We start from the raw sequence: 27818 nt of genomic DNA, 5'->3' as shown, positions 1-27818 counted from the left end.
CTCTACTAGTAAGTATGCAGTGACTGGATTACAGCCTGGCAATCACTGGTGGCAACATCAGCAGATGAATATTTGATGAATTCATACAGTTGTGAAACTTTACTGGATATGATACATTGCGAAAAACGCCAACGGTATGGGTTAAAATCCCACTACGCCAAGTTGTGAAAATCAATGTAATAAATTTGTTCATTTGTGAATGTCAGAATAAACACTGGATAGCAAATCATTTAATTTCCAGCAAGCAGGCAGGAAATCACTTTCAACTGAAAAAAAATTATGATAATTAAGTTTGAATGGTATTATTTTCGATCAGACAAAGCTACAGTGTTGAAATATCAATTGGGGGAATCAAAGATGGTGTTGGTGTGAGAGGAAGCATGATCCATAGGTGGCAAGATCCTTCTTGAAATCTGACTAGAGGGCAGTTGCAAAGAAAGGACGTCTAAAGTCTAGCTGGAAAGTCACAATAAGTAGTCTCACAACACCAGGTTAAAGTCCAACAGGTTTATTTGGTAGCACGAGCTTTCATTTGGTGAGACCCACCTGAAAAGCTCATGCTACCAAATAAACCTGTTGGACTTTAACCTGGTATTGTGAGACTACTTACTGTACCTAACCAAGTCCACATCATAGCTGGAAAGGGTTATTTTTAGATTCCCTTCTGGCAGTTGGAATTTACTGTGTGGATTGCAGTTTTGTCTGCAAATTCTCTCTGTTCTTTTTTCACCCAAGAAAGGGTAAATTAAAGTGGGAAGCAGAAACCACTGAGGTCCTGCTGCAAATTGCAAGCTGCTATTTCTACTTTTGGAATTTTTTTTGCAGCTAGAGGTCTATGAGCGGCATGTTGGGACTTGCAGTTCAGCCTGGAACCATCTTGTAGTTTTATCACTCAGTCAAATGTGAATTGGTTTAGGGTGGTAGGCAGCCCAGGGAAGAACTCGTGTGTCATATAAACTGCAGCTGTCAGATCAACCTAGGGACACTGTGCTGTTTTGTTTTTCACCCAACCAAGGGTGAATTAAAGCAAGGGAGAAAAGTTGCAACTCGCAGCTTGGCTGGGAACCCTTTGCTGCTTCTGTTTGCCCAGTTAAGGGTGAAGTAACGTGAAAAACAATTCATGTAAGAACTCTGGGAGATCGAACAGCGAGACAGCTTGATATGTGGACCAAAAAACAACGCTCCAGGCTGGAAGAAATGGGCAAGCCCACTGGTACTGGTACTGGCACTGGCAAAATGGCAGGAGGCAAAGCAAAATTGAAGAGTAGGACCACAGAGGCAGATGGGGGTCCCCACCTTGCTCTCCTGGAGGCATTCCTGAACAGAGCATGCTGAGCAAAAGGACAGGGGAAGCTATTATGGAGGCCATGCAAAGATTGGACAGCAAGTTGGTTCGGTGGGCCACTTAGTTGCAGCCAAAATAGATAAGCTGAGAGAGGAGCTCGGATCCTCTGTTAAATTTCTCTAAGGTGTCACCAACACCCATGAGAAAGAACTTGAGGACCCAGAGGTATTTAGTGGGAACACTGGCCACGATTCTCCCAAAAGCACTGAATTTGCAGGAAAACTTTTCTAGATCCAAACTGTTTTGTTAGTTCAACTTCTCACCTGAATCTCCCCACTCTGTGCAATGCAGAGGTCCCAATTGTGAATCTCATTAAAAACCCAGCGGGGTGAGGCCTACTTGCACCAGAGTGTGACAGTTCTGCAACTCTACACATGCGCAGTGGTCCCGATCTGCCAGACTTCCCACTTGCTGGACAGCCCAGGACCCCCGCAGTGCTGCCCTCCCAGCAACGCCCCCATGGCCTGATCGCGGCCTCCACAACAATTCCTGGGACAGCCCTGATCCCCCATCCTGGAGCACCCTGATGTCTAGCCCAGCCCCCACAGCAGTGGTGATCCCCCACACTGTCCTCACCCCGGCAGATCCCCCCTACCCTCCCCCGGCAGACCGCTCCCTCGCCCAGTCCCAATCGCTGCTCTTGCTCTATTCCAGACTGATCCTGCCTGCAGAGTGGCAGTGGGACCCCACCCCCACTGATTGACCCTAGGCCTTGCCCACAATAGGACCCTCCCTTGGCATCCAACCCTCTGGGGGGCCCCGATTGCCCCCCCACCCCTTTATTCCAGTGGGGTCTCCTGCTAGTTCCCTGAACATGGGGAGCTACTCTAAACCTGCTAGAGTGAAGTGCTCCTGGTGGGGACTCAATCAGGACTGGTAAGTTCCTGATAATTACATTCAAAAGATATTTCAAACATATTAAAAACAGATTCAAATTACTTACCTGCCTTTCCAGCATGGTCTGTCCAGTGACCGTTCGCCAGCTCCAGGGGATGCAAATGCATTCCCACACATGTGCAAATCCCAGCAACGCACATCTCCCACCCTGATCATGGCCACTATAAGAGCAAAGTTACTCATTTGACACCAGAGGTTAAGTCCCTAAGGAAGAAATATGCTGAGATGGAAGGACGCCAAAGACAAAATACCATCCATCTGATAGGCTTTCTGAAGGGAATTGAGGGCCCAAATATCACAGACTTTGTCACCCAGCTATTGAAGAATGTGCGGGAACTTGAGGATGAGCCGCTCCTGTATCACACACAGAGTGTGTTACTGGCAAACCCAGATTGGGAGAAGCTCCTTGGCCTATTATTGCACAAGTACATTACACCTCAGCACGAGACAGAATCCTGCGGCAAGCAGTACAGGCTACCACTCTGAGGTACCAGTAAAATAAGCTGTTGACATTTCCAGATTTTACACCAACGGTGGCAAGGAGAAGGGCGGCCTTTGCTGATGTCAAACGACTTCTGCATGACTATCCTGGTGTCATGTTTGGGCCTCGCTTTCTGGCTTGCTTGAGGATTACTCTCAACAATGGAAACGAGCACAAGTTCATGGATCTGGCGGCAGCGATGCAACTTGTTGAGCAGACTTTTGAATCGGGTAACCGCACGGTGGATGTATTTGTTTCTTGTGAACCTGCATACTTTACCCAGATCAAATTGTTGGCCAGGAAAGGATAATGGGTTTTACGACTGTTAGGTTAAGTGTTTGGTATTTCTACAGAGCTTTACAGGTTATAGAACCTGTGACCACAGTGGGAATCACATCCCATGCGGAGTGCTATGAAGGCACCGTGATAAGGAGGTGTTTGGGAGAGCGCGTGCACGGGCTTGGGGGGACTCTGTTTGTGGATTTGGTCTGCATGGGTGATTTGTGTCTTTGCTATTTCTTTTTTACTTTGGCCTCTTTCAAACCCAGCCTCTCTTTCCTGTGGTTGGTTCCCCACGGCTAGTGGGGAAGGTGGAGGATGGAGTCCTGGGGTATGGCGTCTGCTGATGTCAGCGGTTGGGGGACACTCCCCTGTGAGGGGGGATACCAGGCTACTGTTAGGAACGTGGGATGCTGGCGAGGAGGCCCTGCACTCTTACCTCGAAGCAATCAAGTTGGAACGTCAGGAGATCAAACCATCCAATTAAGCGTGGTAAGATATTTCAACATCTTTGACAACTGGGTACCCAAATTGCATTCCTCCAAGAGACCCACCTCAGGTCAGTGGACTATTATAGGCTCCTTAACAGATGGGGAGGGGGTCAATGCTTTCACCCAACTTTTCACACCAAGGTGTGGGGGGATGGAGGGCAATCCTCATCCACAAGTCCTTACCCTTAATAGTAGCCAATGTTATTTCTGATTCAAATGGCCGTTACGTCATTGTCATGGCTAAACTATATGGGATGCTCCTGGTGTTAGCCAATGTGTATGCTCCAAATTGGGTCTGTGAAACTTTTTCCAGTTGTTTTTTGCACTACTTCCAGATTTGAATTCACATTGGTTGCTACTGAGCAGAGATTTCAACTGTTGGTTGAATCCTGTCGTGGACCGCTTCTCCCCTAGGACCGCTGTATCTTCCAAATCGCCAGAAGTTATTAAAGCATTTCTCACACAATACACGGTGTTGACCCGTGGAGGTTTCTTAACCCCACTAGAAGGGAATTTTCTTTTCTTCACCTGTCCACCGAATGTATTCACGTATAGATTACTTTTTGGTAGATAAGTTGCTCCCGGCTATGTGCTCATGTTCCTATGAAACTATTGTAATCTTGGACCATGGTCCCTTGACAATGAACTTGGCCCGGGGGGGGGGGGGGGGGGGAAGGTGTGGAGGTGTGCCCTATGCCTTGGCAATTTAATACTTGTAGGTCTCTGATGAAGAATTTGTTAGATTTCTGTTAACCGAGATCAATGATTTATTAGACTTTAATGATCATAGAATTCATAGAATCCCACAGCACAGAAAGAGGCCATTCGACCCATCAATTCTTCACCAACCACAATCCCACCCAGGCCCCACCCCCTATCCCTACATATTTACCCACTAATCCCTCTAACCTATGCATTCCGAGACACTAAGAGGTAATTTAGAATGGCCAACTAACCAATCAATGCTCCTTTAAGACTTGACTAGCTGTAAAGACTCGCATTCTAATCAGTATTCTGTAAACTGAGTGTGTGCCTTTATATGCACTATTTGTGATCAGAACTTCCCATCATCTGAAGAAGGAGCTGTGCTCCAAAAGCTAGTGGTGTTTGTTACCAAATAAACCTGTTGGACTTTAACCTGGTGTTGTGAGACTTCTTACTGTGTTTACCTCAGTCCAACGCCAGCATCTCCACATCAAAACAACGTGCATTCAGCTTTTCTCACTTTGTCCCAGGGCACTAGGCAAGGAAGCCCCTCTCCCTCCTGTTATTTGCCATTGCTATTGTACCTCTCGCTGAGGCTTTTCGCAACAGCAAATGAGGGATGGGGATTGGTCGGGAGGGAATCGAGTAGAGAGTTCATTGTATACAGACGACCTATGTCAGTGAATCCAACTCGATTCGCAAAGTCTTATCTATACTACAGAGGTCTGGTCCTATTTTGGGGGGTACAGGCTTAACTTGAATAAAAGTGACCTCCTTCCTTTGAATGCAGCAGCTCATAGCCTCCCACTCCACATCCTGCCTTTCAAGGTTGTCACTAGGCAGTTTACTTACTTTGGGAGTGCAAGTGACTAGCAAATTTAGTGGGCTGTTTGGAGCTAACTTTGCTCCACTCATGGGACAGATAGAACAGGATCTCACATGTTGGTCCATCCTCTCATTATCGCTAGCAGGCCATATCAATGTGAAGATGAACATATTACCTAAGTTTTTATATCTCTTTCAGTACAAGAGTTTTATCCCCAAATCCTTTTTCACAGACTTGATCAGCTCATTTCAAGCTTTGTCTGGAATAGGAAAAACCCAAGAATGCGGAGGACAGTCTTTCAAACCCTAAGCGGGAGATGGGTATGGGATGCCCAATTTTCTATTTTATTATTGGGCAGCCAGTATGAGAGCGGTAGTGCGTTGGGTGCAGAGAGGCAATAGGAGGTTCCTCGTTTGCTACAGTTAGAATCCTCCTCTTGTGCTCCGTCTTCCTTGGCTGCCTTGACATGTTCCCCGGTAAATTTTCCCTCCCCGCAGCACACTAGGATTGCACTTGTCAAGTCAATTCTTAGAACTTGGACGCAATTTACACACTGCTTTGGGTTTCAGGTCTGGTCGCTAGTCTTCCCAGTATTCGCTAACCATTTTTTTCTTCCATCTTCTTAGTGCCTTCTATTACTATGCATGTATTACTTCTGTTCTTTATTCTCAAATTCTGTCCCAACAAAACTCTCTCTCAATGGTTGACTCTTTACGGAAACGAGATCTGGGGGATGAATTCTCAAAGGAGGATTGGGATACGGTGCTGCAGAGTACACGCCTCCTCAATATGTGCCAAACTGGGTGTGATACAATGTAACCTCCTTCATGGAGCACATCTAACTAGGGTTGAACTCTCTAGAATCCAGGCACAACCCTCATTTGTGAATGCTGCCGGCAAGCTCCCGCCATCCTCTTACATATGTTCTGGGCTTGCCCATCACTGTGTGCTGGACATTGATATTTGAGATGATTATGGCAATGCTAGATCAGGTCATATGTGCATCCCTCCAGGTTGCCCTGTTTGGGGTCGTGCCTTTGAATCCACTGCTGCTGAAATTCCAAGTGGATTTTGTAGCTTTCGCTACACTCCTGGCAAGACGACTAATCCTGTTTATAGGTGGAAATCAGGTGCACCCCTGACATACTTACGTTGGGTGGAGAAAGTGGTAGATACCATTAAGCTGGAGAAGATGAGGTACACGCTACAGGGGTCCACTGCTAGGTTCAATAAGACCTAGCAACCATTTATAGCTCACGTTGGGATATTGCAGTTGCAACCAGGTGGATAGATACCCAATGGCCCCAGGACCCCAGGTGTTCCAACAGAAGCTCCCCTCCCCCAATTGGTGGGCATGCCCTGGCCCTTTACCTTTTCTCTTTTCCCTCTCACCTTCGCTGTCTCTCTTTTCTCTGCTCGCTAGTTTATAGCCTGGCCTGTTTGGGTTCTCCAGCGGCGTTCTTCTGCCTTTTTGTTTTTATATTATTACTGTCATTACCAGCACAATCAGAGAGGACTTAAGCGGGGTGGGTGCCGGGGGTATCAGGGGCTTGTCCCTAGCCCAGGGAGTCCTGTACCCAGTCACAGTGGAATGTACGTACGAGCACTGTGTGGATCTCTATCTGTGTTTATTTGCTATGCAAAATATATGAAAATTTTCAATAAACAAATCAAAAAACTATCAATAGGGCAATAAATAAATGCTATTTTTAATATTCTCTGTTATGGTTATTTAGATTGTTTTTATCCCACCACTTGGAGTTATTTCATAGAAACATAAAAACTAGGAGCAAAAGTAGGCCACTCGGCCCTTCAAACCTGCAGTGCCTTTCAATATGTTCTTGGTTGATCCACTATCTCAACCATGATAGTGGATCAATGCCACACACATTCCTGCTTTCTTCCCATATTCCTTAATGCCATTAAAATCTAAAAAATTATCTTTCTTGAATGCATTCAGTGACTTGACTTCCATAGCCTTCTTGGTAGAGAATTCCACAGGTTCATTATCAAATGAAGGTTTTCCTCAACCAGGGATAACATCCTGCAGTGACCCACTCAGGACTATGCTGCCGGCCTCTCAGGTGGGGATGTTTCAACAGAAATCATTCTGAGACACTCTGCATTGCACAGAGCGTGGAGATTTGTTCAGGTAAGTACACCCAAAAACGGGTGGGAAATTCTTCTGTTTTCCTGCCCATTGGACATTTAGTTTTGTTTTAGGAAAATCCCAGCCTATATCTTTGCCCACTCATTAAGTTGTCTAAATCACCTTGAAGCCTCCTTGCAACCTCCACACAACTCACAATTCCAAGTTTTGGCTCATCAGCAAACTTGGAAATGTGACGTTTGGTTCCCTCATCCAGGTCATTGATATATATTGTGGACAGCTGGGGCCCAAACATTGATCCCTATGATCCCCACTAATTATTATTACCTGTCACTTGGAAAAAGACCCATTTATTCCCACTCTGTTTCCTGTCAACTAATTCTCGATTTATGCCAATACATTATTCCCTATCTCACATGCTTTAACTTTGCCCACTAACCTCTTGTGAGAGACTTTATCAAAGGCCAAAGACACCACATCCACTGGTTCTCCCTTATCCATTCTTCTAATTATATCCTCAAAAAACTCCAGTAGATTTGTTAAGCATGATTTGCCTCTCATGAACCCACGCTAGCTTTGTCTAATCCCATTAATGCTTTCCAAATGTTCTGTTATGTCTTTTATACTAGATTCCAGCACCTTCTCCATGCTGATGTAAGGCTAACTGGTCTGTAATTCTCCTATTTCTCTCTCTCTCTTTTTAAATAATGGAGTTACATTTGCCACCCTCCAATCTATAGTAACTGCTACAGAGTTTACAGAATTTTGACCACCAATACATCCAATATTTCCAGGACCATTTCCTTTAATAATCTAGGATGTGAATTATCAGGCTCTGGTGATTTGTCAGCCTTTAACCCCATTAATTTTGCCAGCACCATTTTCTCACTAATACTGATTTCATTCAACTCTTTCTCACTAGACCTTCACTCCCTAACATTTCTGAGAGGTTATTTGTGCCCTCTTTTATGAAGGCAGAACCAAATCACATGTTCAATTTTTCTGCCTTTTTTTTCCTCATTATAATTTCCCCAGTTTCTTAATGTAAGGGACTTACATATGTCTTTACTAATCTTTATTTCTTCACATATTTAAAGATGTTTTACGGTCAGTTTCTACATTCCCTGCAATTTTACTCTTATTTCCTTCCCTCTTTGAGCCGCTCCAAATCCAGATACCACAGGAAAACATATCCATTGGTTCATCGTCTATTTTTCTCACTTTCCTGTGAGTTGTTGCATTTTCTTTTGATTTGGTGCTGCTTACTGATAATGATATTGAGACCTGATCATGTGAAAATACAGCCAAAAATGTCAGCAAGCTATCCTAAGATAGTGGTCATCATCCACTACTACATACTTCTCCAATGGAGTTACCAGATCATCATAATCTAATGACCTATGCCTCTGATCCATTCCTGCTATCTCTCAATGCAAACCAGTGCTGAATATTGACCTAACAAAATGTGCTTTTCTTAGACCCGATCAGAATGTCTTCTGTACAGTACACATTTCAACATGACTAAATATTTCCAGTCTATCAAATGGAAAAATTGCAGGATATGTGTTGAAGTAAATGTTTAACCTGTGTCCAAGTGTAATATCAGATCCTCACTGTGGTCCCCAATCCGCTGGGGGATGAATTCTATCGTCACTTGAAAACTCTCCCCAACCTCCAGGTATCCATGAACAGGTTCCACAATGAATGGTCTTCAAACAAAAAGCAAAAAGAAAATAACTGAAACATATATAGAACACAGAACATAGAACATTACAGTGCAGTATAGGGCCTTCATCCCTCGATGGTTTCACAGATTGGCGCAACAATCTAAAGCCCACCTAACCTACACTATATGGCACAAAGATTTAGCAATCAAACCGCTGCACTTACAATCCAACTGCATTGAGTTTTTGGCTGAATGCCCAAACTTAAAAGTGGGCAGCGGATGTCAAGAAAATTCCTAGTTTGGCCTGCCTACCTTGGGAAAAGGTGCCAAGAAAGATGGGATTTTCACTGTGGCTGGGGGGGGCAGCAGCAGGCTGCAGTTAGGCCAGTTGACCCCATGAGAAGGTTTGGAGTCAGGCCACAGGGGCTATTTTATAGGCCAGCCTGTAGGTGCTGTGGGACTTTGTCCCAGTTATAAGGCAAAAACTAAGGTGCACTGGCTTTTGCCCCTCACTGCACACATTTCCCAAACCCCATCCATGCTACCACATGCCTCCCAACCCCTATGTCCCTCATGCCAAGATATTCCCCTGTCCCAAATGTCAAGGTACACCCAGTGTACCCCTTAAGACTGCTCATGGCCCCATGCCAAGTTATGCACCCCATCCATCACCAAGGCCCCTTCTGCCCCTGTGCCGATATGATAATTACATGCCCATTCACCCACTCAACACTGTTACAATCCTAGCTGATGTTACTGTTGGACAAATCCAATCCTAAGGTGCAATTAAGACTGATAGATTCTTAACTTTTATTTTTTATTAAAAATATGGAGAATTGCTACTATACAGAATCACAGAGTCCACTGGTGAACTTTTAGGAAAAAAGAGTAAAAAATTTATTAAACAAAAAAAGATGAACATATATACTAATAATTCACACAAAACTAGACCTTTACAAATATATATATATTATATTATATATATATGTTATTTGTAATGATGCACAAGTTACAAAATATATCTTAAACTCTAATACTCTACGCAAGTACACAGTTCAGTAACCTGTGTTCAGACACACCATGCTCTGAAACCAAGGACAGATGCCACCCCAAAGGAATACTAGAGGTCTCCCATCAACTGCCCCAATACTTGTCACACTGAGCCAAATGGTCTCACTGGAACTCTGTCTTTCACATGATGGTTTCCAATCTCAATTCTCAAAATACTTTGTTTGGGATGTTCTCCCAAACAATGCTTTCTCTAGGAAGCCTTCCACAAGGGCCCATCTCCAGGGTTTTGATCCCTCCTTTTGATGTTCATCTCCCTGGAATGCTACGTGTATTTAAGCTTCACCTTCCACACACTCTCTCAGGTATTCAGCCATACCATCAGAACACCACTGCCTCACAGGCTACTGAAAGGAGTTACAGACTGGCTGTCTGTTTGGATTTTTGGCTTCTCACAGACTTATTCTGCATTAGTCCGATTCCTGCAGCTCTCTGTTTCTCTATTTTTAGTTTGGGACTTGCTATTTGTCCCTTTCCATGTCCTGCCTGTTCTGTCACTTTCTGTGGAACGCTGCTTCCTTCTGGGTCATCCTCTTTGTGTACCTCTCTCCAATCCCGTTGCTGAACAACAGATCAATTTTCTCTATGTTTGTTTTAATTTGGCTTCAAGAGTCATAAAACCTCATTAAAATGCAGGTATACAAGTAGCTCCAGATCTGCTGTCGCCACTCTAATGTGAAACTAGATCCAAATTTCACCTCTTTAACCAATAAATAAAGAAAATAAATTCACTTTAAAGTTCAAACACGGATGGAGAAAGCTAGCACGAGGGGGCATGGCTTTAAATTAAGGGGGGGTAGCTACAGGACGGATGTCAGGGGTAGGTTCTTTACCCAGCGGGTGGTGAGGGATTGGAATGCCCTGCCTGCTGCTGTTGTAAATGCGTCTAGTTTGGGGGCGTTTAAGAGATCTCTGGATAGGTTTATGGACGAAAAGGGATTGGTATAGGCTAGTGGGTCATTGTTTTTGTAACTGGTCGGCGCAACATCGTGGGCCGAAGGGCCTGTTCTGCGCTGTAATGTTCTATGTTCTATGTTAACACAGTTTTAACACCCACAAATACAAATACATTTACTTAAACTATTTCTATTTACTAGCACTGTACTGCATCAAACTCATAAATTCTATAGTGATTATAGGATATGTAAAAAAAGTTGGTAAGAACAGTTGGTAACTTTTGACTAAAAAAAAAATCTTTTTGGTACAGCCCATAAAACTGTCAATCATTCAGTATCAGTACTGTATAAAGTATCAACATCAGAAATTGCAAACACTTTGGGGAGACCTGACCAAAAAAATTCTAAGTCCAGGACAGGCATGGAAACAGGAGAGCTTCTGATCCATTTTTTGAGCAAGTTCAAATCTGTTATCTTATGCATGGAAATGAAAAAATCCTCAAACGATTTTTCACCTATGGAGGAGTGAGAGGGAGGGGGGCCTTAAATAGCCCGAATGCTGGCTGAGAGCCACAGAGGCACAATTGCACATGTGCAGGTCTCTAACAGCAAAGGCCAATCACAGTCTCTACAGCTGTCAACCAGCCTCACACAAAGCACACCTTCAAGCTAACATGGGGGGCCCACAACCTATCCCACACCCTTCCAGACTGATCATCCCCGCAACCTCCACCCATACTGATTCCCCCTCCCTTCCCTACATGCTGGCCCAAATCTCCTCCCCATGATCACTGCCCTTCCCCGACCACCCCCCCCCCCACCCATCCCTGATGGAGTGTGGCAGCAGGTTCCCCCCTTCCCCCCACCCGTCTCTGATGTGGCAGTGGGACAACCCCCTCCCCCACTATGTCCCACTCCTGCTGGTCCCACCCCTTTGTCACAGCCGGTGCCTGGTTGCCAGTGCCAGGGATGGGCAATGCCCAAGGGACACCACCCAGGGCTCCTCAATGGCCTTCAGTTCTACCAGCGAGACCACCACAACTGGTCTCTGTTGGTGGAGGCTAGCCGTGATCCTCGCCAGGGGGAACCTCTTCCAGTGAGGCCACAGAGGCAGGTGAGCCTGGATGAATAAGATTACCATTTCACTTCAATAAATTATTCAAGCTCGAGCCCAAAATGGGTGCAAGGCTGACCTTGCCAAATATCCATCACGATGAGCATGAACCTGATTCCTCAGCTCTCGCACAATCTTATCGGCTCACCCTGTCCATCAATGAGATGTGATGGTAAGACTGTCCCCCCCCCACCTTTATCTTTTCTCTTTATCTTGTGCAAAAGAAATCATGAAAGTGACAACATAGACCAGAAAGCCAGGACTTTCAGTCTTAAAACATATTTTCTGGGGATCAGGTGTTTCAACAGGTTAGTGGATTTATGGGCTCTGAGCCAAAATGCTTAATGAGGCCGAAACACCCAAACCCCAGGGAAAACATTATATGATTGATAGCTCTGGCTCTCTGATCTATGTTGTCAATTTCACAACATTTATATAAGATAAGGAGGCCTCAGGTGTTTGCAGTTTCAGTTATTGACAAGTCAAAGAGTTTGGACGACCAATACTTCTATGCACCTGTAGTAAAATTTATCAATGACTGATGGCTTTCTAAAGCTTTTCTTTACGAATCTTATTGTCACTATAGGGTTGATTGGTTCTATACAGTGTATACTAGGTGAATGGGCATGACCATACCTTGACATGGGAGGGATGAGGGTAGATAGGGTGGGTGGATGGCAGCAAACCTATAGCTTGGGGTACAGGGCAGACATACCCGGGAGGCGGGGTGGGTGGAGGAATGCACGCTGCTGCTGCGGATGGCCTTTTCAACTTTCCTTACAAAACATTCGCTCATGCAAGCTATGATACACAACACAACTCTGGCCCGAATCCATCTAAATTATGGAGGACTAGGAAATGCCTATTCCTACAACGGAGCCAGTAAGGACCTGCCTCTGCCATTAATAATTGAAAACCCCAAGAATGTATTTGGAATCTCAGAATCAAATCGCAGCCAACATTTTTACCGCTCCACAGAATCTCCCCAACTCCACGAAAATCCAGCAATGCATATCCAAAGACCTCAGAAACCCACACAATATTAAATCAAGCTATTTGGTCAGGTTGCATTCACATTCTTTTTCCAAGAACACAAATTTTCTAATTTTGTAGGAGACAATCTCCCAACCAGTTTTCCCTGTCCTAGTAATTATGGTGTTACAATTGATGTCCTCTCCCAATTCTGTTTCTGTTCGCAGGAATCAACTATATCTACAGGTGAATCACTGTTCACAGAAGCCAAAATTCAGAATTTAGTACTCAGAAGTAGCATATATTTTTATTCACAGTAATAAAGCTGTGAGGCAGCAGTGCTAATCCATGTGCCACCATACAGAAAAAAAAATACACCAGCAGTTAAACTAGGTTACTACTACCTGGCAACGGTATCGCAGATGAATTACAAAACTAAATTAATAGAGCATTCCAATTCTTTTAAGAACCCTTTAACTGTTTTCTATTTAATGATTCTTTACTTGGAACACATAGTAGCTGCACTGAATTCCCATCTCAGCACCGTGACAGGAATATATAAGAGCAACATGAAAAATATGATCAGCAGCTTTCAGAGCATATTCCTTCATCATTGTTCCAACGTATTCGATACATGTTTGGTGGTAGCCTCTTGCAAACTTTGTAATAACCGATTTACTGAAAATTAGCTTTGCTGTAGAAAATTATTAACAATGAAGCAGTGTTGGTGCTTATAGAAAACTATCAATCAAATTAAATCAAGGTCACCCACCATCAGATATTCTCATCCCTTGGCAATGAACATCAACATTATTGTTCATGTTGCTGTGGCAGTCTTAAATGCTGTGCACAATGGTTAATAGATTTATTTTGTGCAAAAAGCCAGTTTTCAATGGTTCAGTCATTAGGGGTGAGAGTCTTTGGCAGCCCTCAGCATTCATCTTGGCAGTGGAGTGCAGCGCACTGTTTGCTCACGGCAGGATCCTCTCGTCCCACCACTGTCGATGGGAATTCCAATGAAGCCACCCAACTGCACCAGGGGATTTGCTGCTGATGGGACCATAGAATCCTATCATCACGTAAGGCCAGAGAATTCCAGCCTAGAAGTTTTGTAATAGTCCATTTTCTTAGATAAATCCAGCATGTCAGAACAGGGAGAACAATTTGGTTTACTTTATTAAAGTTTAAATGTTGTGTACTTGGTTCCACCTGTAAAGTTGGAACAAACTTTTAAAACAGATTTTTAAGTTTTCTAGGTTTAAAAAAATAAATCACACAAGGTAGAATGTCGAAATATTTAGGATAGGGACTTGTGTTGTCAAACATGATGTGATGAAAACTGGCATTGAGCCCATCAGAGCTTCTAGTTCCACCAAGGTCAATGGACATTTTGCTGGCTCGCCACATCAGCCATGGCAAATCCCTATCACTCCAGGGCCAGAAAGATCTGGCCTATGTATTAGTTTAATTTAATTATGTAACTTTTTCTTTGGATACATTATCTGCAAGCCCTTTGGATATAGTACAAATGGATTTTCAAAACAGTATCAACGTATGGATGCTACATAGGTATTAATGGTGCAAGTTATTTCACATCCCTTTCAAACGTTGCTCTCCTGTTATACTGATGAGGCTTCCAGATGCCTCAGCCCAAGGTTCTTGAGTTCCCTCCCTGAACTTTTCCCACCTCTACACTTTCCTCTCTCCAAGGCATTCCTTAAAATCTATTTAACCAGGGCTTTTGAATATCTTCCCAGAAAAAGCTTAGGCTTTTTAAGCAAACCAAGCACCAACTTTTATTTCAAGAGGGATAGAATTGAAAAATAGGAAAGTTGTGCTAAACCTGTATTGTACCTTGGTTACAACACACTTAGTACTGTGCGAAGTTCTGTGTGCCATATTATAGAACATAGAACATAGAAAAACTACAGCACAAACAGGCCCTTCAGCCCAAAAGTTGCGCTGATCATATCCCTACCTACTCGGCCTACCTATAACCCTCAATCCTATTAAATCCCATGTACTCATCCACAAGTCTCTTAAAAGACCCTAACGAATTCGCCTCCACCACCACCGACAGCAGCCGATTCCGCTCACCCACTATCCTCTGAGTGAAAAACTTACCCCTGACATCTCCTCTGTACCTACTCCCCTTAAACCTGTGTCCGCTCATAGCGACCATTTCAGCCCTGGGAAATAGCCTCTGAGAATCCACCCAATCTATACCTCTCAACATCTTATATACCTCTATCAGGTCACCACTCATCCTTCATCTCTCCAGGAAGAAAAGACCGAGTTCCCTCAACCTATCCTCATAAGGCATGCCACCCAATCCAGGCAACATCCTTGTAAATCTTCTCTGCACCCTTTCAATAGCTTCCACAACTTTCTTGTAATGAGGCAACCAGAACTGCGGACAGTACTCCAAGTGGGGTCTAATAGGGTCTTATAAAGCTGCAGTATTATCTCCCGACTCCTAAACTCAATCCCTCAATTGATGAAGGCCAGTACACCATACGCCTTCTTGACCACATCCTCTACCTGCGAGGCCGATTTAAGAGTCCTGTGGACCCAGACCCCAAGATCCTTCTGATCCGCTGCACTAAGAGTCTTATCCTTGATGTTATACTCCTTCATCCCATTGGACCTGCCAAAATGGACCACTACACATTTATCCGGGTTGAAGTCTATTTGCCACTTCTCCGCCCAGTCTTGCATCTTTATCTACGTCACGCTGCAACTTCTGACATCCCTCCAGACTATCCACAACACTACCAACTTTTGTGTCATTGGCAAACTTACCAACCCATCCCTCCACTTCCTCATCCAGGTCATTTATGAAAATGACAAACAGCAAGGGTCCCAGAACAAATCCCTGGGGCACTCCACTGGTGACCAACCTCCATGCAGAAAAGACCCATCCATAACCACTCTCTGCCTTCTGAGGGGAAGCCAGTTCTGGATCCACAAGGTAACAGCCCCTTGGATCCCATGCCCTCTCACTTTCTCAAGAAGTCTTGCATGGGTGACCTTATCGAACACCTTGCTGAAGTCCATATAAACCACATCTACCGCTCTTCCTTCATCAATGTGTTTAGTCACATTTTCAAAGAATTCAACCAGGCTCGTAAGGCACGACTTGCCCTTGACAAAGCCGTGCTGACTACTTTTGAACATACTAAACTTCTCTAAATGTTCATAAATCCTGTCCCTCAGGATCCTCTCCATCAACTTACCAACCACTGAGGTTAGACTCACCGGTTGGTAATATCCTGGACTATCTCTATTTCTTTCTTTGAATATAGGAACCACATCCGCAATCCTCCAATCCTCTGGAACTTCTCTCGTCTCCATCAACGATGCAAAGATCATTGCCAGAGGCTCTGCAATCTCTTCCCTTGCCTCCCACAGTAACCTGGGGTACATCCCATCCGGTCCCGGCGACTTATCCATCTTGATGCTATTCAAAACTTCCAACACATCCTCTTTCTTAACGTCCACGTACTCAATCTTTTCAGTCCACCGCAAACCTGCAGTACAACCACCCAAATCATTTTCCACCGTGAATACCGAGGTAAAGTATTCATTAAGCACCTCTGCCATTTTTACCGGTTCCGTACAAACTTTCCCACCTTCACATTTTATAGGTCCTATTCCATCACTTCTCATCGTTTTACTCTTCACATATTTGTAGAACGCCTTAGGGTTCTCCTTAATCTTACCCGCCAAGGCCTTCTCATGACACCTTCTGGCTTTCCTAATTTCCTTTTTAAGTTCCTTCCTATAACACATATATAACCCGTATTATGAAAAAGATAGAGGAACTGCAGAGCGTGCAGAGGAGATTTAAAAGATGACACCATAAATGTGAAGCTATGCGTAGCAGGAAAGGATTAACAGAATTGAAAAAAGAAGTCAAGCCTAAAAGAAATCTTTTAACTTAGACAGAGTGGATACAGAGAAAATATGTCCTCGTGGCCTTCGAAATATGATAATTGCAAAGAAATCGAAAAGGGAATTAAGAAGAAACTTCCTTACTGGAAAATTAGTGTGAATTACAAATGAGAATGGTTGAAGCAAATGGTATAAATGCACTTATGATGAAGGTCGTCAGGTATTTGAGGCAGACGAAAATAAAGGATTATAGTGATAGATATTGATAAGGAAAGATGGGAGGAGTCATGAGAAGAGCATAAACACCAGTATTGACTATTCAGACCAAATGGTCAGTTTCTGTACCAGATATCCTGTGTAACATCACCTTATATGACTCAGTTCAATTTCTTTTGATAATGTTCCTCATGTTAATATTATATTAAAGATGCCATATAAATGCAACTTGTTGTCCCTTCTCTGATTTCCTGCATGGCATTTCTTGAGTATCTTGCATCTTCCAACATGAGGAAATTTTGAAATGCTAAAAGGTACAACATAGCCAAATTAATCAGTAGTTCAAAAGATGCTACAGGGTCCCAGAATTTTTGAGATTTTAGATTCTAGATCGGATGCACATCTCTTTATAAAACTTTATGCAGTAGTTTCCAACCTTGTAAAATAATCTCAGGGCAGCAATGATTGTGCATTTCCCTTCACAGACTTTCTTAAACAATAGACGGTGAATCAACCCATGAACTATAAATCAGTTCACTTAATGTCAATGATACAAAAAATATTAGAATGCTTGCTTAAAGATCAGATAAAAAGCATAGATTTCCCAAAAGAAAATCACATTTAATTAAAATAAAAACAGCAAGTGCTGAAAAAACCCAAAAGATCCGACAGGATCTGTGGAAAAAGAAATCGTGTTAATGTTTCAATTCGAATATGATTCTTCTTCAGTCATATTTAACTAACCTTATTTGAAGAAATAGCAGAAAGAATAGGCAAAGGCAGAGTACTGAACATGGTCTTTAATAAGGTGCCACATTGGAGACTCATGATCAAGATTAGTGAATGTAGGGTCAGGTAGAAAAATTAATGTTATAAAACTAAACCAAAAGTAGATGGTTAAGGAAGTTTCTTGATCCAGCTGAAGTGGCATCCAGTGTACTGTTGTTCATTATTTATATAAATAATTTAGACTCGGATATTAGAGGCATAAGATTGAAATTTGCAGCAACGATAATGTGGAGGGTTGAGTCAACACATGGGAAGACATAAACAAAGTTGCATAATGGACAAGTAAACAGGAAATGAAATTCAAGCCAACTCTGTGCGAGGTGGCTGATTTTGATAGGACATCGCTAATTCCTCAGAAGATAAGAAATTAAACCGTGCAAAGGTCAAAAAAAGTTGCAAAAACGGACAAAAATCGCATAGGGCAATAAAAAGTGCCAGAAAAGGAGTAAAGTTTATTTAAAGCCAAATAAAGTACAAAAGCGAAGCTAATGCCAAACTTAAATAGAACCTTAGTTTGACTTTTGGAATACTGAGTGACGCGCTGGTCTCTAAAAGTTTATTTATTAGTCAGAAGTAAGGCTGACATTAACACGGCAATGAAGTTACTGTGAAATTCCCCTAGTCGCCACAGTCTGGCACCAGTTCAGGTCGATGCACCTAACCAGCACGTCTTTCAGAATGAGAGAGAAAACCAGAGGGAACTCACGCAGACATGGGGAGAATATGAAAATTCCACACAGTCACCCAAGCTGGGAATCGAACCTAGGTCCCTGGTGCTGTGAGGCAGCAGTGCTAACCACTGTGCTACCATGCCATCCTCTACAATACTGAAAGGATAATAAAACACAAGAATTGAGATAAAAATTGAAAAGGATACATCATGCTGAGACACCCAATCATGGCAGGAAGATGGAGGAAGAAATATTTAAGCAAATGAGTGAAATGAGAAACAGTCAAAAATAATGATCACAGGATATTTCAACTGCACACAAATAAACAGATAGGTTGGGAAAGGGAAACAGGTCATTTACAATGTATTCAGGACTCCTTTCTTATTCAGTATGTAAGAAACCCAAATAAGGAATCCTTGCTGAATCCAGTAATGAAAATGAACCAGAACAGAAAAGAGAATTCAGTGTAAGGCAACATTGAGGATCATAACATAACTAGTTGTGGATTATACCATAATTAAGCTTAAAATAAAGACTGAGAAGGATATCAACAATAGACTAGAAAAAAACTGATTTGAGGAGATTAGAATTGTATAGGAAAATAAATCAGAAAATATTGGTAAATAAAACAGTGAAAAATATCTCAAATGATGGGTAGTAGCATCCAGAAGAAAAATAATCTGGTATAAATCTATGTTCTATAAAAATACATGAACAAATAATAAGGATGATAATTGAAATTGAAAAAAAGGCACAATCTAGGCACAAAAACAACAAGAGAGGATTACAAAAGGAAACAGAAAATTAGGAACTAAGTCAAAAGAAATCAATTAGGAAGGCAGAAAATAACTGCAAAATTAAAATATCAAGGAATATGAGAGTAAATTGCTAAATATTTGATACACACTGCTTTCTATGGCTCCCATGCTCAATAGAGGCACCCCTCCTCCAAGATCGAACCTCTCTTTTAAGTCTGCCCACCAGCCTGTAAAACACAGCCCTCCCATCCCATCTCCTCCCACCTCTCTCTGCAGTCTGCCGACAAGCATGTCCAAAATCCCAGAATTGCCTGAAGTCCAAGATCCATGACACTTATTCAGAGACTGCTGTTCAATCTTGGCACTGCAGGGGTGACATAGCAACCAACCAGATTGGATGTCAGCTCTCGAGGGCAGAAGTGCCTCTCAGATGGCAGTGCAAGTCCCACTCTGAATTAGTTAAAGTGCGTTATCACTGCAGCTCAGCTACATTTTAGGCCTACAGACTAAACATGGACCTTTTGGTCAGTGGGGCAGGGAATACACTCTCTGTACCCACTTCCTTAAAATTCATTCCATGGTTTCAAAATGGGGTATCTGCCTCTACTACAATCTCTGGCAGCTATTCCAGACACTCACCACCATCTGAGTGAAAATATTACCCCTCTGAACCTTTTTGTACCTCTCCCCTCTCACCTTAAATCTATGCTCTTTAGTTTTAGATTCCCTTACCTTTGGGAAAAGATGTTGACTCTTTACCTTATCTATGTCCCTCATTATTTTATAGACCTCTATAGATCACCCCTAAGCCTCCTATGCTCCAGGGAAAAAAGTCCCAGTCTATCTAACTTCTCTTTATAACTCAAAACATCAAGTTCTGGTAGCATCCTAGTACATCTTCTCTGCATTCTTTCTAGTTTAGTAATGTCCTTTCAATAATAGGGTGACCAAAACTGTACAGAGATTCCAAGTGTGGCCTTACCAATGTCTTACATAACTTCAACAAAAAATCCTGTATTCAATGTTCTGACCAATTAAACCAAACATGTCGAATGTCTTCTTCACCACCCTGTCCACCTGTGACTCCACTTTCAAGAAGCTATGAACCTGTACTCCTGGATCTCTGTTGTATAACTCTCCCCAACGCCCTACCATTAACTGAGTAAGTTCTGCCCTGATTCGATCTACCAAAATGCATCAACTCACATTTATGTAAATTAAACGCCATCTGCCATTCATCAGCCTACTGGCCCAATTGATCAAGATCCCATTGCAATCCCTAGATAACCTTCTTCACTGACAACTAAGCCACCAATCTTGGTGTCATCTGAAAACTTACTAACCACGCCTCCTAAATTCTCATCCAAATCATTAATATGGACCAGGCAACGATCCCTGAGACACACTGCTGGTCACAGACTTCCAGTTTGAAAACCAACCCTCTGGCTTCTGTTATTAAGCCAAGTGGTTATCTCACGCAGAAGATTTAACCTTATGCAACAACCGACCATGCGGTACTTTGTGAAAGGCCTTGCTAAAGTCCATGTAGACATCATCAACCACACTGCCCTCATCTACCTTCTTGGTTACTCCTTCAAAAAAACTCAACCAAATTTGAGAGACATAATTTTCCACTCACAAACCCATGCTGACTGTCCCTAATCAGCCTTGTCTCGCTAAATGCATGTAGATCCTGTCTCTCAGAATGTCTTCTAACAACTTAACAATTACAAACGTTAGGCTCATTGGTCTGTAGTTTCCAGACTTTTCCCTGCAGCCCTTTTCTTCCTAAAAGGAATAGTCAGCATAGCTTTGTCAGACGGAGGTCATGCCTAACAAATTTGTTAAACTGCTTCAGAAATGTGATCAAGTATGTGGATAAGGGAAGTTCAGTTGATGCAGTTTATATGGATTTTAGCAAAGTTTTTGACAAGGTCCCATGCGGGAGACTGATTGAGAGGGTTAAAGCGCATGGAATTCAGGGAACTTTGATGAGATGGATCAGAAATTGGCTCAGTAACAGGACACAAAGGATAGCGGTAGAAGGTTGTCCGAGTGACTGGAGGTTGGTGTCCAGTGGTATACCACAAGGATCAGTATTTGGACCCTTATTGTTTGTGATATACATAAACGATAGGTGAAAATGTGAGGGGGCAGGTTGAGCAAATTTGCAGACGACACCAAGATTGGTAGGGTGGTTGATAGCGAAGATGGTTGTAGATTACAGGAAGATATAGATGGATCGATCAGATGGACAGAGCAGTGGCAGATGGTATTTAACCTTGATAAGTGCAAGGTGATGCATTTTGGAAGAAGAAACAAGATGAGGGAGTATTTAATGAATGGCAGGGCACTGGGTAACTCAATAGAACAGACGGATCTTGTAGTAATTATTCACACATCCTTGAAGTCAGCAGGGCACGTGAATAAGATAGTTAAGAAGGTATATGGGACACTTGCTTTCATCTGTCATGGTGTGGAGTATAAGAGCAAGGAGGTAATATGGGAGTTGTACAAAGTGTTCGTTAGGCCTCAGTTGGAGTACTATGTGCTCTCTGGTCATGTCACTATAGGAAGATTTCAGTAGCTCTGGAAAGGATACATAGAACATAACAGCGCAGAACAGGCCCTTCGGCCCACAATGTTGCGCTGACCAATTAAAAAGCAATGACCCTCTAACCTAAACCAATCCCTTTCCATCCATAAACCTATCCACGGATCTCTTAAACGCCCCCAAACTAGGCGCATTTACAACTGCAGCAGGCAGGGCATTCCAATCCCTCACCACCCTCTGGATAAAGAACCTACCTCTGACATCCGTCCTATAACTACCACCCCTTAATTTAAAGCTATGCCCCCTCGTGCTAGCTTTCTCCATCCGAGGAAAAAGGCGATCACTGTCCACCCTATCTAAACCTCTAATCATTTTATGTTTCAATAAGGTCCCCTCTTAGCCGCCTTCTTTCTAACAAAAACAACCTCAAATCCCTCAGTCTCTCCTCATAGGACCTCCCCTCCATACCAGGCAACATCCTGGTAAACCTCCTCTGCACCCTCTCCAATGCCTCCACATCCTTCCTATAATGTGGGGACCAGAACTGCACACAATACTCTAAGTGTGGCCGCACCAGAGTTTTCTACAGTTGCAACATGACGCTGCGGCTCCTAAATTCAATCCCCCTACCAATAAACGCCAAGACACCGTATGCCTTCCTAACTACCTTATCTACTTGATTCCCAACTTTCAGGGATCTATGTACACATACACCTAGATCCCTCTGTTCATCAACACTATTCAGAGTCCTACCGTTAGCCCTATACTCTACACATCTGTTATTCCTGCCAAAGTGAATTACCTCACACTTTTCCACATTAAACTCCATCCGCCACCTCTCAGCCCAGCTCTGCAACTTGTCCAAGTCTCTCTGTAAACTATGACACCCCTCCTCACTATCTACCACACCTCCGACTTTGGTGTCATCAGCAAATTTACTAATCCACCCAACTATACCCTCATCCAGATCATTTATAAAAATTACAAACAGCAGTGGCCCCAAAACAGATCCCTGAGGCACACCACTTGTAACCGAACTCCATGACAAATACTTACCATCAACCACCACCCTCTGTCTCCTATCTGCTAGCCAATTCCTGATCCAATTAACTAAATCACCCTCAATCCCATACATCTGCATTTTCTGCAGAAGCCTTCCATGGTGAACCTTATCAAACGCCTTACTAAAGTCCATATATACCACGTCAACTGCCTTACCCCCATCCACCTCTTTGGTCACTTTCTCAAAAAACTCAATAAGGTTAGTGAGGCACGACCTACCCTCCACAAAACCATGCTGACTATCTCCAATCAATTCATTACTCTCTAAATAACTATAAATCCTATCCCTAATAATTTTTTCTAAAACCTTGCCCACAACAGAAGTAAGACTCAGTGGTCTATAATTCCCAGGGAAGTCTCTGTTCCCCTTCTTAAACAATGGGACAACATTCGCTATCCTCCAATCTTCTGGCACTATACCTGTGACCAACGACGACCTGAAGATCAGAGCCAGAGGCTCTGCAATCGCCTCTCTTGCCTCCCAGAGAATCCTAGGATAAATCCCGTCCGGCCCAGGGGACTTATCTATTTTCAAACCCTCAAGAATGTCTAGCACATCCTCCTTATCAACTGCAATACTGTCCAGTTTACAACCCTATAACCCAGTGTTCTCTACAGCTACATTTATGTCCCCCTGCATGAATACCGAAGAGAAATATTGGTTCAATGCCTCTCCAATCTCTTCCGGTTCCACACATAACTTCCCACTGCTGTCTCTAACTGGCCCTAATCTTGCCCTAACCAATCTTCTGTTCTTAACATATCTATAGAACGCCTTAGGATTCTCCTTAATCCTATCAGCCAAAGTCTTCTCATGTCCTCTTTTAGCTCTTCTTAACTCACTTTTTAACTCCCTCCTAGCCAATCTAAAGCTTTCCAGTGCACTACCTGAGCCCTCAAGTCTCATCCTGACATAAGCCTCCTTTTTCCTTTTAACCAGCGTATCAACTTTTTTAGTGCACCACGGTTCCCTAGCTCGACCATTTCCTCCTTGCCTGACAGGGACATACATATCAAGGACTCGCAGTAGCTGCTCCTTGAAAAAACTCCACATTTCGGATGTTCCCAGACCCTGTAGTCTCCTAGTCCAACCTATGCTTCCTAATTCTCTCCTAATAGCCTCATAATTACCCTTCCCTCAGCTAAAACTACTGACCCGAGGTTCATGCCTATCCCTTTCCATCACTAAGGTGAACATAACCGAATTGTGGTCACTATCACCAAAATGCACACCAACTTCCAAGTCTAACACCTGGTCTGGCTCATTTCCCAGCACCAAATCCAATATAGCCTCACTTCTAGTTGGTCTATCTACATACTGAGTCAAAAAACCTTCCTGCACGCTTTGTGCAAAAATTGACCCCTCTAATGAGCTAGAGCTATTCCAATCAATATTAGTAAAGTTAAAGTCCCCCATAACAATTACCCTATTACTTTCACTCCTATCCAGGATCGTCTCCGCAATCCTTTCCTCAACCTCTCTAGAACTTTTAGGAGGTCTATAAAAGACTCCCAACAGGGTGACCTCTCCTCTCCTACTTCTAATCTCAGCCCATACTACCTCAACAGACAAGTCCTCATCAAACTTCCTCTCTGACACTGTGATACAATCCTTGACTAATAATGCTACCCCTCCCCCCCTCTACCTCCTTCTCTACTCCGACAGAAGCATTTGAACCCCGGAACCTGCAACAACCATTCCTGTCCCTGCTCTATCCATGTCTCTGAAATGGCCACAACAAAGTTCCAGGTACTGATCCACGCTGCAAGTTCATCCACTTTATTGCGAATACTCCTCGCATTAAAGTATACGCATTTCAAACCCTGCTCTGCTCCACCCCCACGATGCCGTGCATTGCAGTCCCCATCTATGCCCCCCTCACTACAGAGGAGATTCACCATGATGTTGGCTGGGGTGGAGCATTTGAGAGACAAGATAGGCTTGGATTGTTTTCTTTAGAGCAGAGAAAGCTAAGGGGGAGACATGATTGAGGTATAAAAGATTGAGGGGTATGGATAGGATGAGTAGGGAACAGCTGTTCCCCTTAGCTGAGCGAGTCTGAATGTTCTCCCCGTGTCTGCATGGGTTTTCTCTGATATACCCTCTCCATCTAAAAGACGTTCTGGTTAGGTGCATTGGCCACGCTAAATTGTCCCCCAGTGTACTCGAACAGGTGCCAGAATTTAGCGATGAGAGGGTTTTCATAGTAACTTCATTGCAGTGTTAAGGCTACTTATAATACTAATAAATAAACTTAAAGGGGGTCAATCAAGAGAAGACATAGCTTTAGGGTACAAGACAGGAGATTCAAAGGTGTTTTGAGAAAAAGGTTTTTTCTCAAATCTCCTCTGAATGGATGGTGGGAATCTGGAATGCACTGCCCGGGAAAGTAGTGGAGACTGGAAACCTTGTAACCTTTAAAAAATATTTGGATGAGCATTTGAAATATCGTAACATTTAAGTATATGGGACAAGTGCAGGAAAACAGGCTAAGCACGCCTTTAATAGTAGATATTGTCAGTGCTGACTCGATGGGCCAAAGAACATTTTGTGCACTATATCATTACATGTGCAAACTTTTACGACTTCGCTCGGGCGAGGCACGTACAATCCCATCCATGGCCAATGGAGAATTCTGTTCTGCGAGCCTGCCAAGGCGGTAAAATTCCCGCCTATAAGTCTATGACATCAGTAGTAGAGAAATTATTGGAAGATAATTCTGAGGGACAGAATTAATCTCCATTTGGAGAGGCAAGAATTTAGCAAGGATAGTCAGCATGGCTTTGTCAGCAGATCACGTCTTAACAAATTTGCTTGAATTTTCTGAAGAGATGACTCGATATATAGATGAGGGCAGTGCAGTTGATTTAATATACATGGCAAAGACTTTTGAAGTCTATTCTAGAGTTGTGGAGAAATACAAAACACAAAATTAGTCAAAGCATATTCTATCCCTATAAATTTCCAAATTAAGATCAGGATTTGATCATTTGGCCTCTTGCGTCTTCTCCACCATTTAATGAGATCATGGCTAATTTGATTATGCTCTCAACTACTTATTCCGTTAACTCCTTGTAACTTCTGACTCCCTTGTTAGTGAAGAATCTATCTACCTGTACCTCAAAAATATTCATTGACCCTGTCTCCATTGCACTGTGGCAAACAGAATTCCAAAGATTCATGACTCTCTAAATCAAAATAATTCTTCTCGCCTCATTTCAAAAATATTGGGTCTCCCACTTAAAAAAGGTTTCTTTATCTAGGTGGATATTAGACAATTTTTAGCTTGCTCTTCTGTTTCATCCTTGGGCGGGTTTCCATTACCCACCTTCACACACATGTATTATTCTTTCAGGCTTGCGCCCAATTACAGCACATAAACTAGGTAAATAATATATGGAGGATGCACAAGCCCAATCATTACTCAATCAAGCATACATGCACAACCTGTATGAACAGGTATTTTGCATCAGTTTTCATTATAGAAGATACAAGTAACTTCCCAGAAACAGCTATAAATCAGAAATTGGAAGGGAGGAATCAGGAAAATTACAATCACTGGGAAAGAGATACTTTGCAAATTATTGGTGCTGCAGGCTGACAAGCCCATGGGTCCTGATGGACTTCATCCTATGGTCTTAAATGAGGTGGATACTGAGATGCTTTGGTTTTAATTTTCAAAATTCCCTAGATTGAGGAAAATGGCATCAAATTGGAAAATGATAAATGTACCTTTATTCAAAAAGGAGACAGAAAGCAGGAAACTACAGGTTTGTTAGCTTAACATCTGCCATAGGGAAAATGTTACAGCTATTATTGAAGAAGTCATAGCAACGTACTTGGATGAATTCAAGGGAATCAGGCGGAGTCAACATGGTTTTGTGAAATGGAAATCACATACAACCAACTTATTGGAGTATTTTGAGGAAGGAACATGCATTGTGGATAAAGAGGAGCCAGTTGATGTACTGTTCTTGGATTTCCAGAAGACATTTGAAAAAATCCCATATCAAAAGGCTATTGCATAAAATAAAATCTCATGATATGGGGCTAACATTTTGGCATGGACAGAAGATTAGTTAGCTAACAGGAGAATAGACAAAACTGGGACGATTTATGGTAAACACAGTAAAAAGTCTGACAACACCAGGTTTTAGTCCAACCGATTTATTTGATAGTAAACGCGCAAGCTTTCGGGTTAGTCCCTTCGTCAGGTGAATGGAGCGTTCTCTGACGAAGGGACTAACCCGAAAGCTTGTGCGTTTACTATCAAATAAATCGGTTGGACTAAAACCTGGTGTTGTCAGACTTTTTACTGTGTTTACCCCAGTTCAACGCCGGCACATCCACATCACGATTTATGGTAGACAGGACTGGGCCTCAATTTGTTGGGCCTCAATTTTTTTTACATTTTATATAAATGGCTTGGATGAAGGGGCTGAAGGTATGGTTGCTAAATTTGTAGATGACACAAAGATAGGTAGAAAAGTAAGTTGTGAAGAGGACATGAAGAGGCTATAAAGAGACTGAGAAAGGTTAAGTGGACAAAGATCTGGCATAAAATGTGAAATTGTCCATTTTAGCAGGAAGAATAATGAAGAAGAATATTAACTAAATGATGAGAGATCTGAGATGCAGAGGGATCTGGGTGTCTGACACAAATGGTGAGTGTGCAGGTACAGCAAGTAATTAGGAAAGATAATAGAATATCATTTATTGCGAGGTGAACTGAACACCAAAGGGGAGAAGTTACGTTTCAGTTGTACAGGACACTGGTGAGACCACAACTGCAGCAGTTTATAGTATTGGTCTCCTTACTTAAGGAAGGATGTAAATGCATTGTAAGCAGTTCAGCAATCATTTGTCCTTTAAGCAAAGCTGAGAATGAGGTCAGCACTTTTTACAACAGCTTCAGTTATTCTTTGGGTTTCTGTTTGCTGACTAATTACTGTTTAATCTTAATGCAACAGAGCTGCAACGGAGGTTTGTGAATTCAGGTCAGAACTTCAGAGCTACTGGAGCA

General features: G+C 42.8%; 1 protein-coding gene across 1 annotated transcript in view; it reads right to left on the bottom strand.

Annotated features, from left to right (window-relative positions):
- hydin (HYDIN axonemal central pair apparatus protein) overlaps positions 1–27818 on the bottom strand; it is a 1114396-nt gene that overhangs the window by 964258 nt on the left and 122320 nt on the right. Inside the window, exon 7 of the mRNA XM_080187991.1 lies at positions 8719–8843. Within this exon, the coding sequence (XP_080044117.1) occupies positions 8719–8843 (125 nt within the window). The remainder of the gene's footprint in view (positions 1–8718; positions 8844–27818) is intronic.

The sequence above is a fragment of the Carcharhinus amblyrhynchos genome, chromosome 4, assembly GCF_965287045.1.
Source record: "Carcharhinus amblyrhynchos chromosome 4, sCarAmb.v2.hapA, whole genome shotgun sequence".
Classification (NCBI taxonomy): Eukaryota; Metazoa; Chordata; class Chondrichthyes; order Carcharhiniformes; family Carcharhinidae; genus Carcharhinus; species Carcharhinus amblyrhynchos.
The sequence above is the reverse complement of the archived record's forward strand: the minus strand, read 5'-3'. Positions and strand labels throughout refer to the sequence as shown.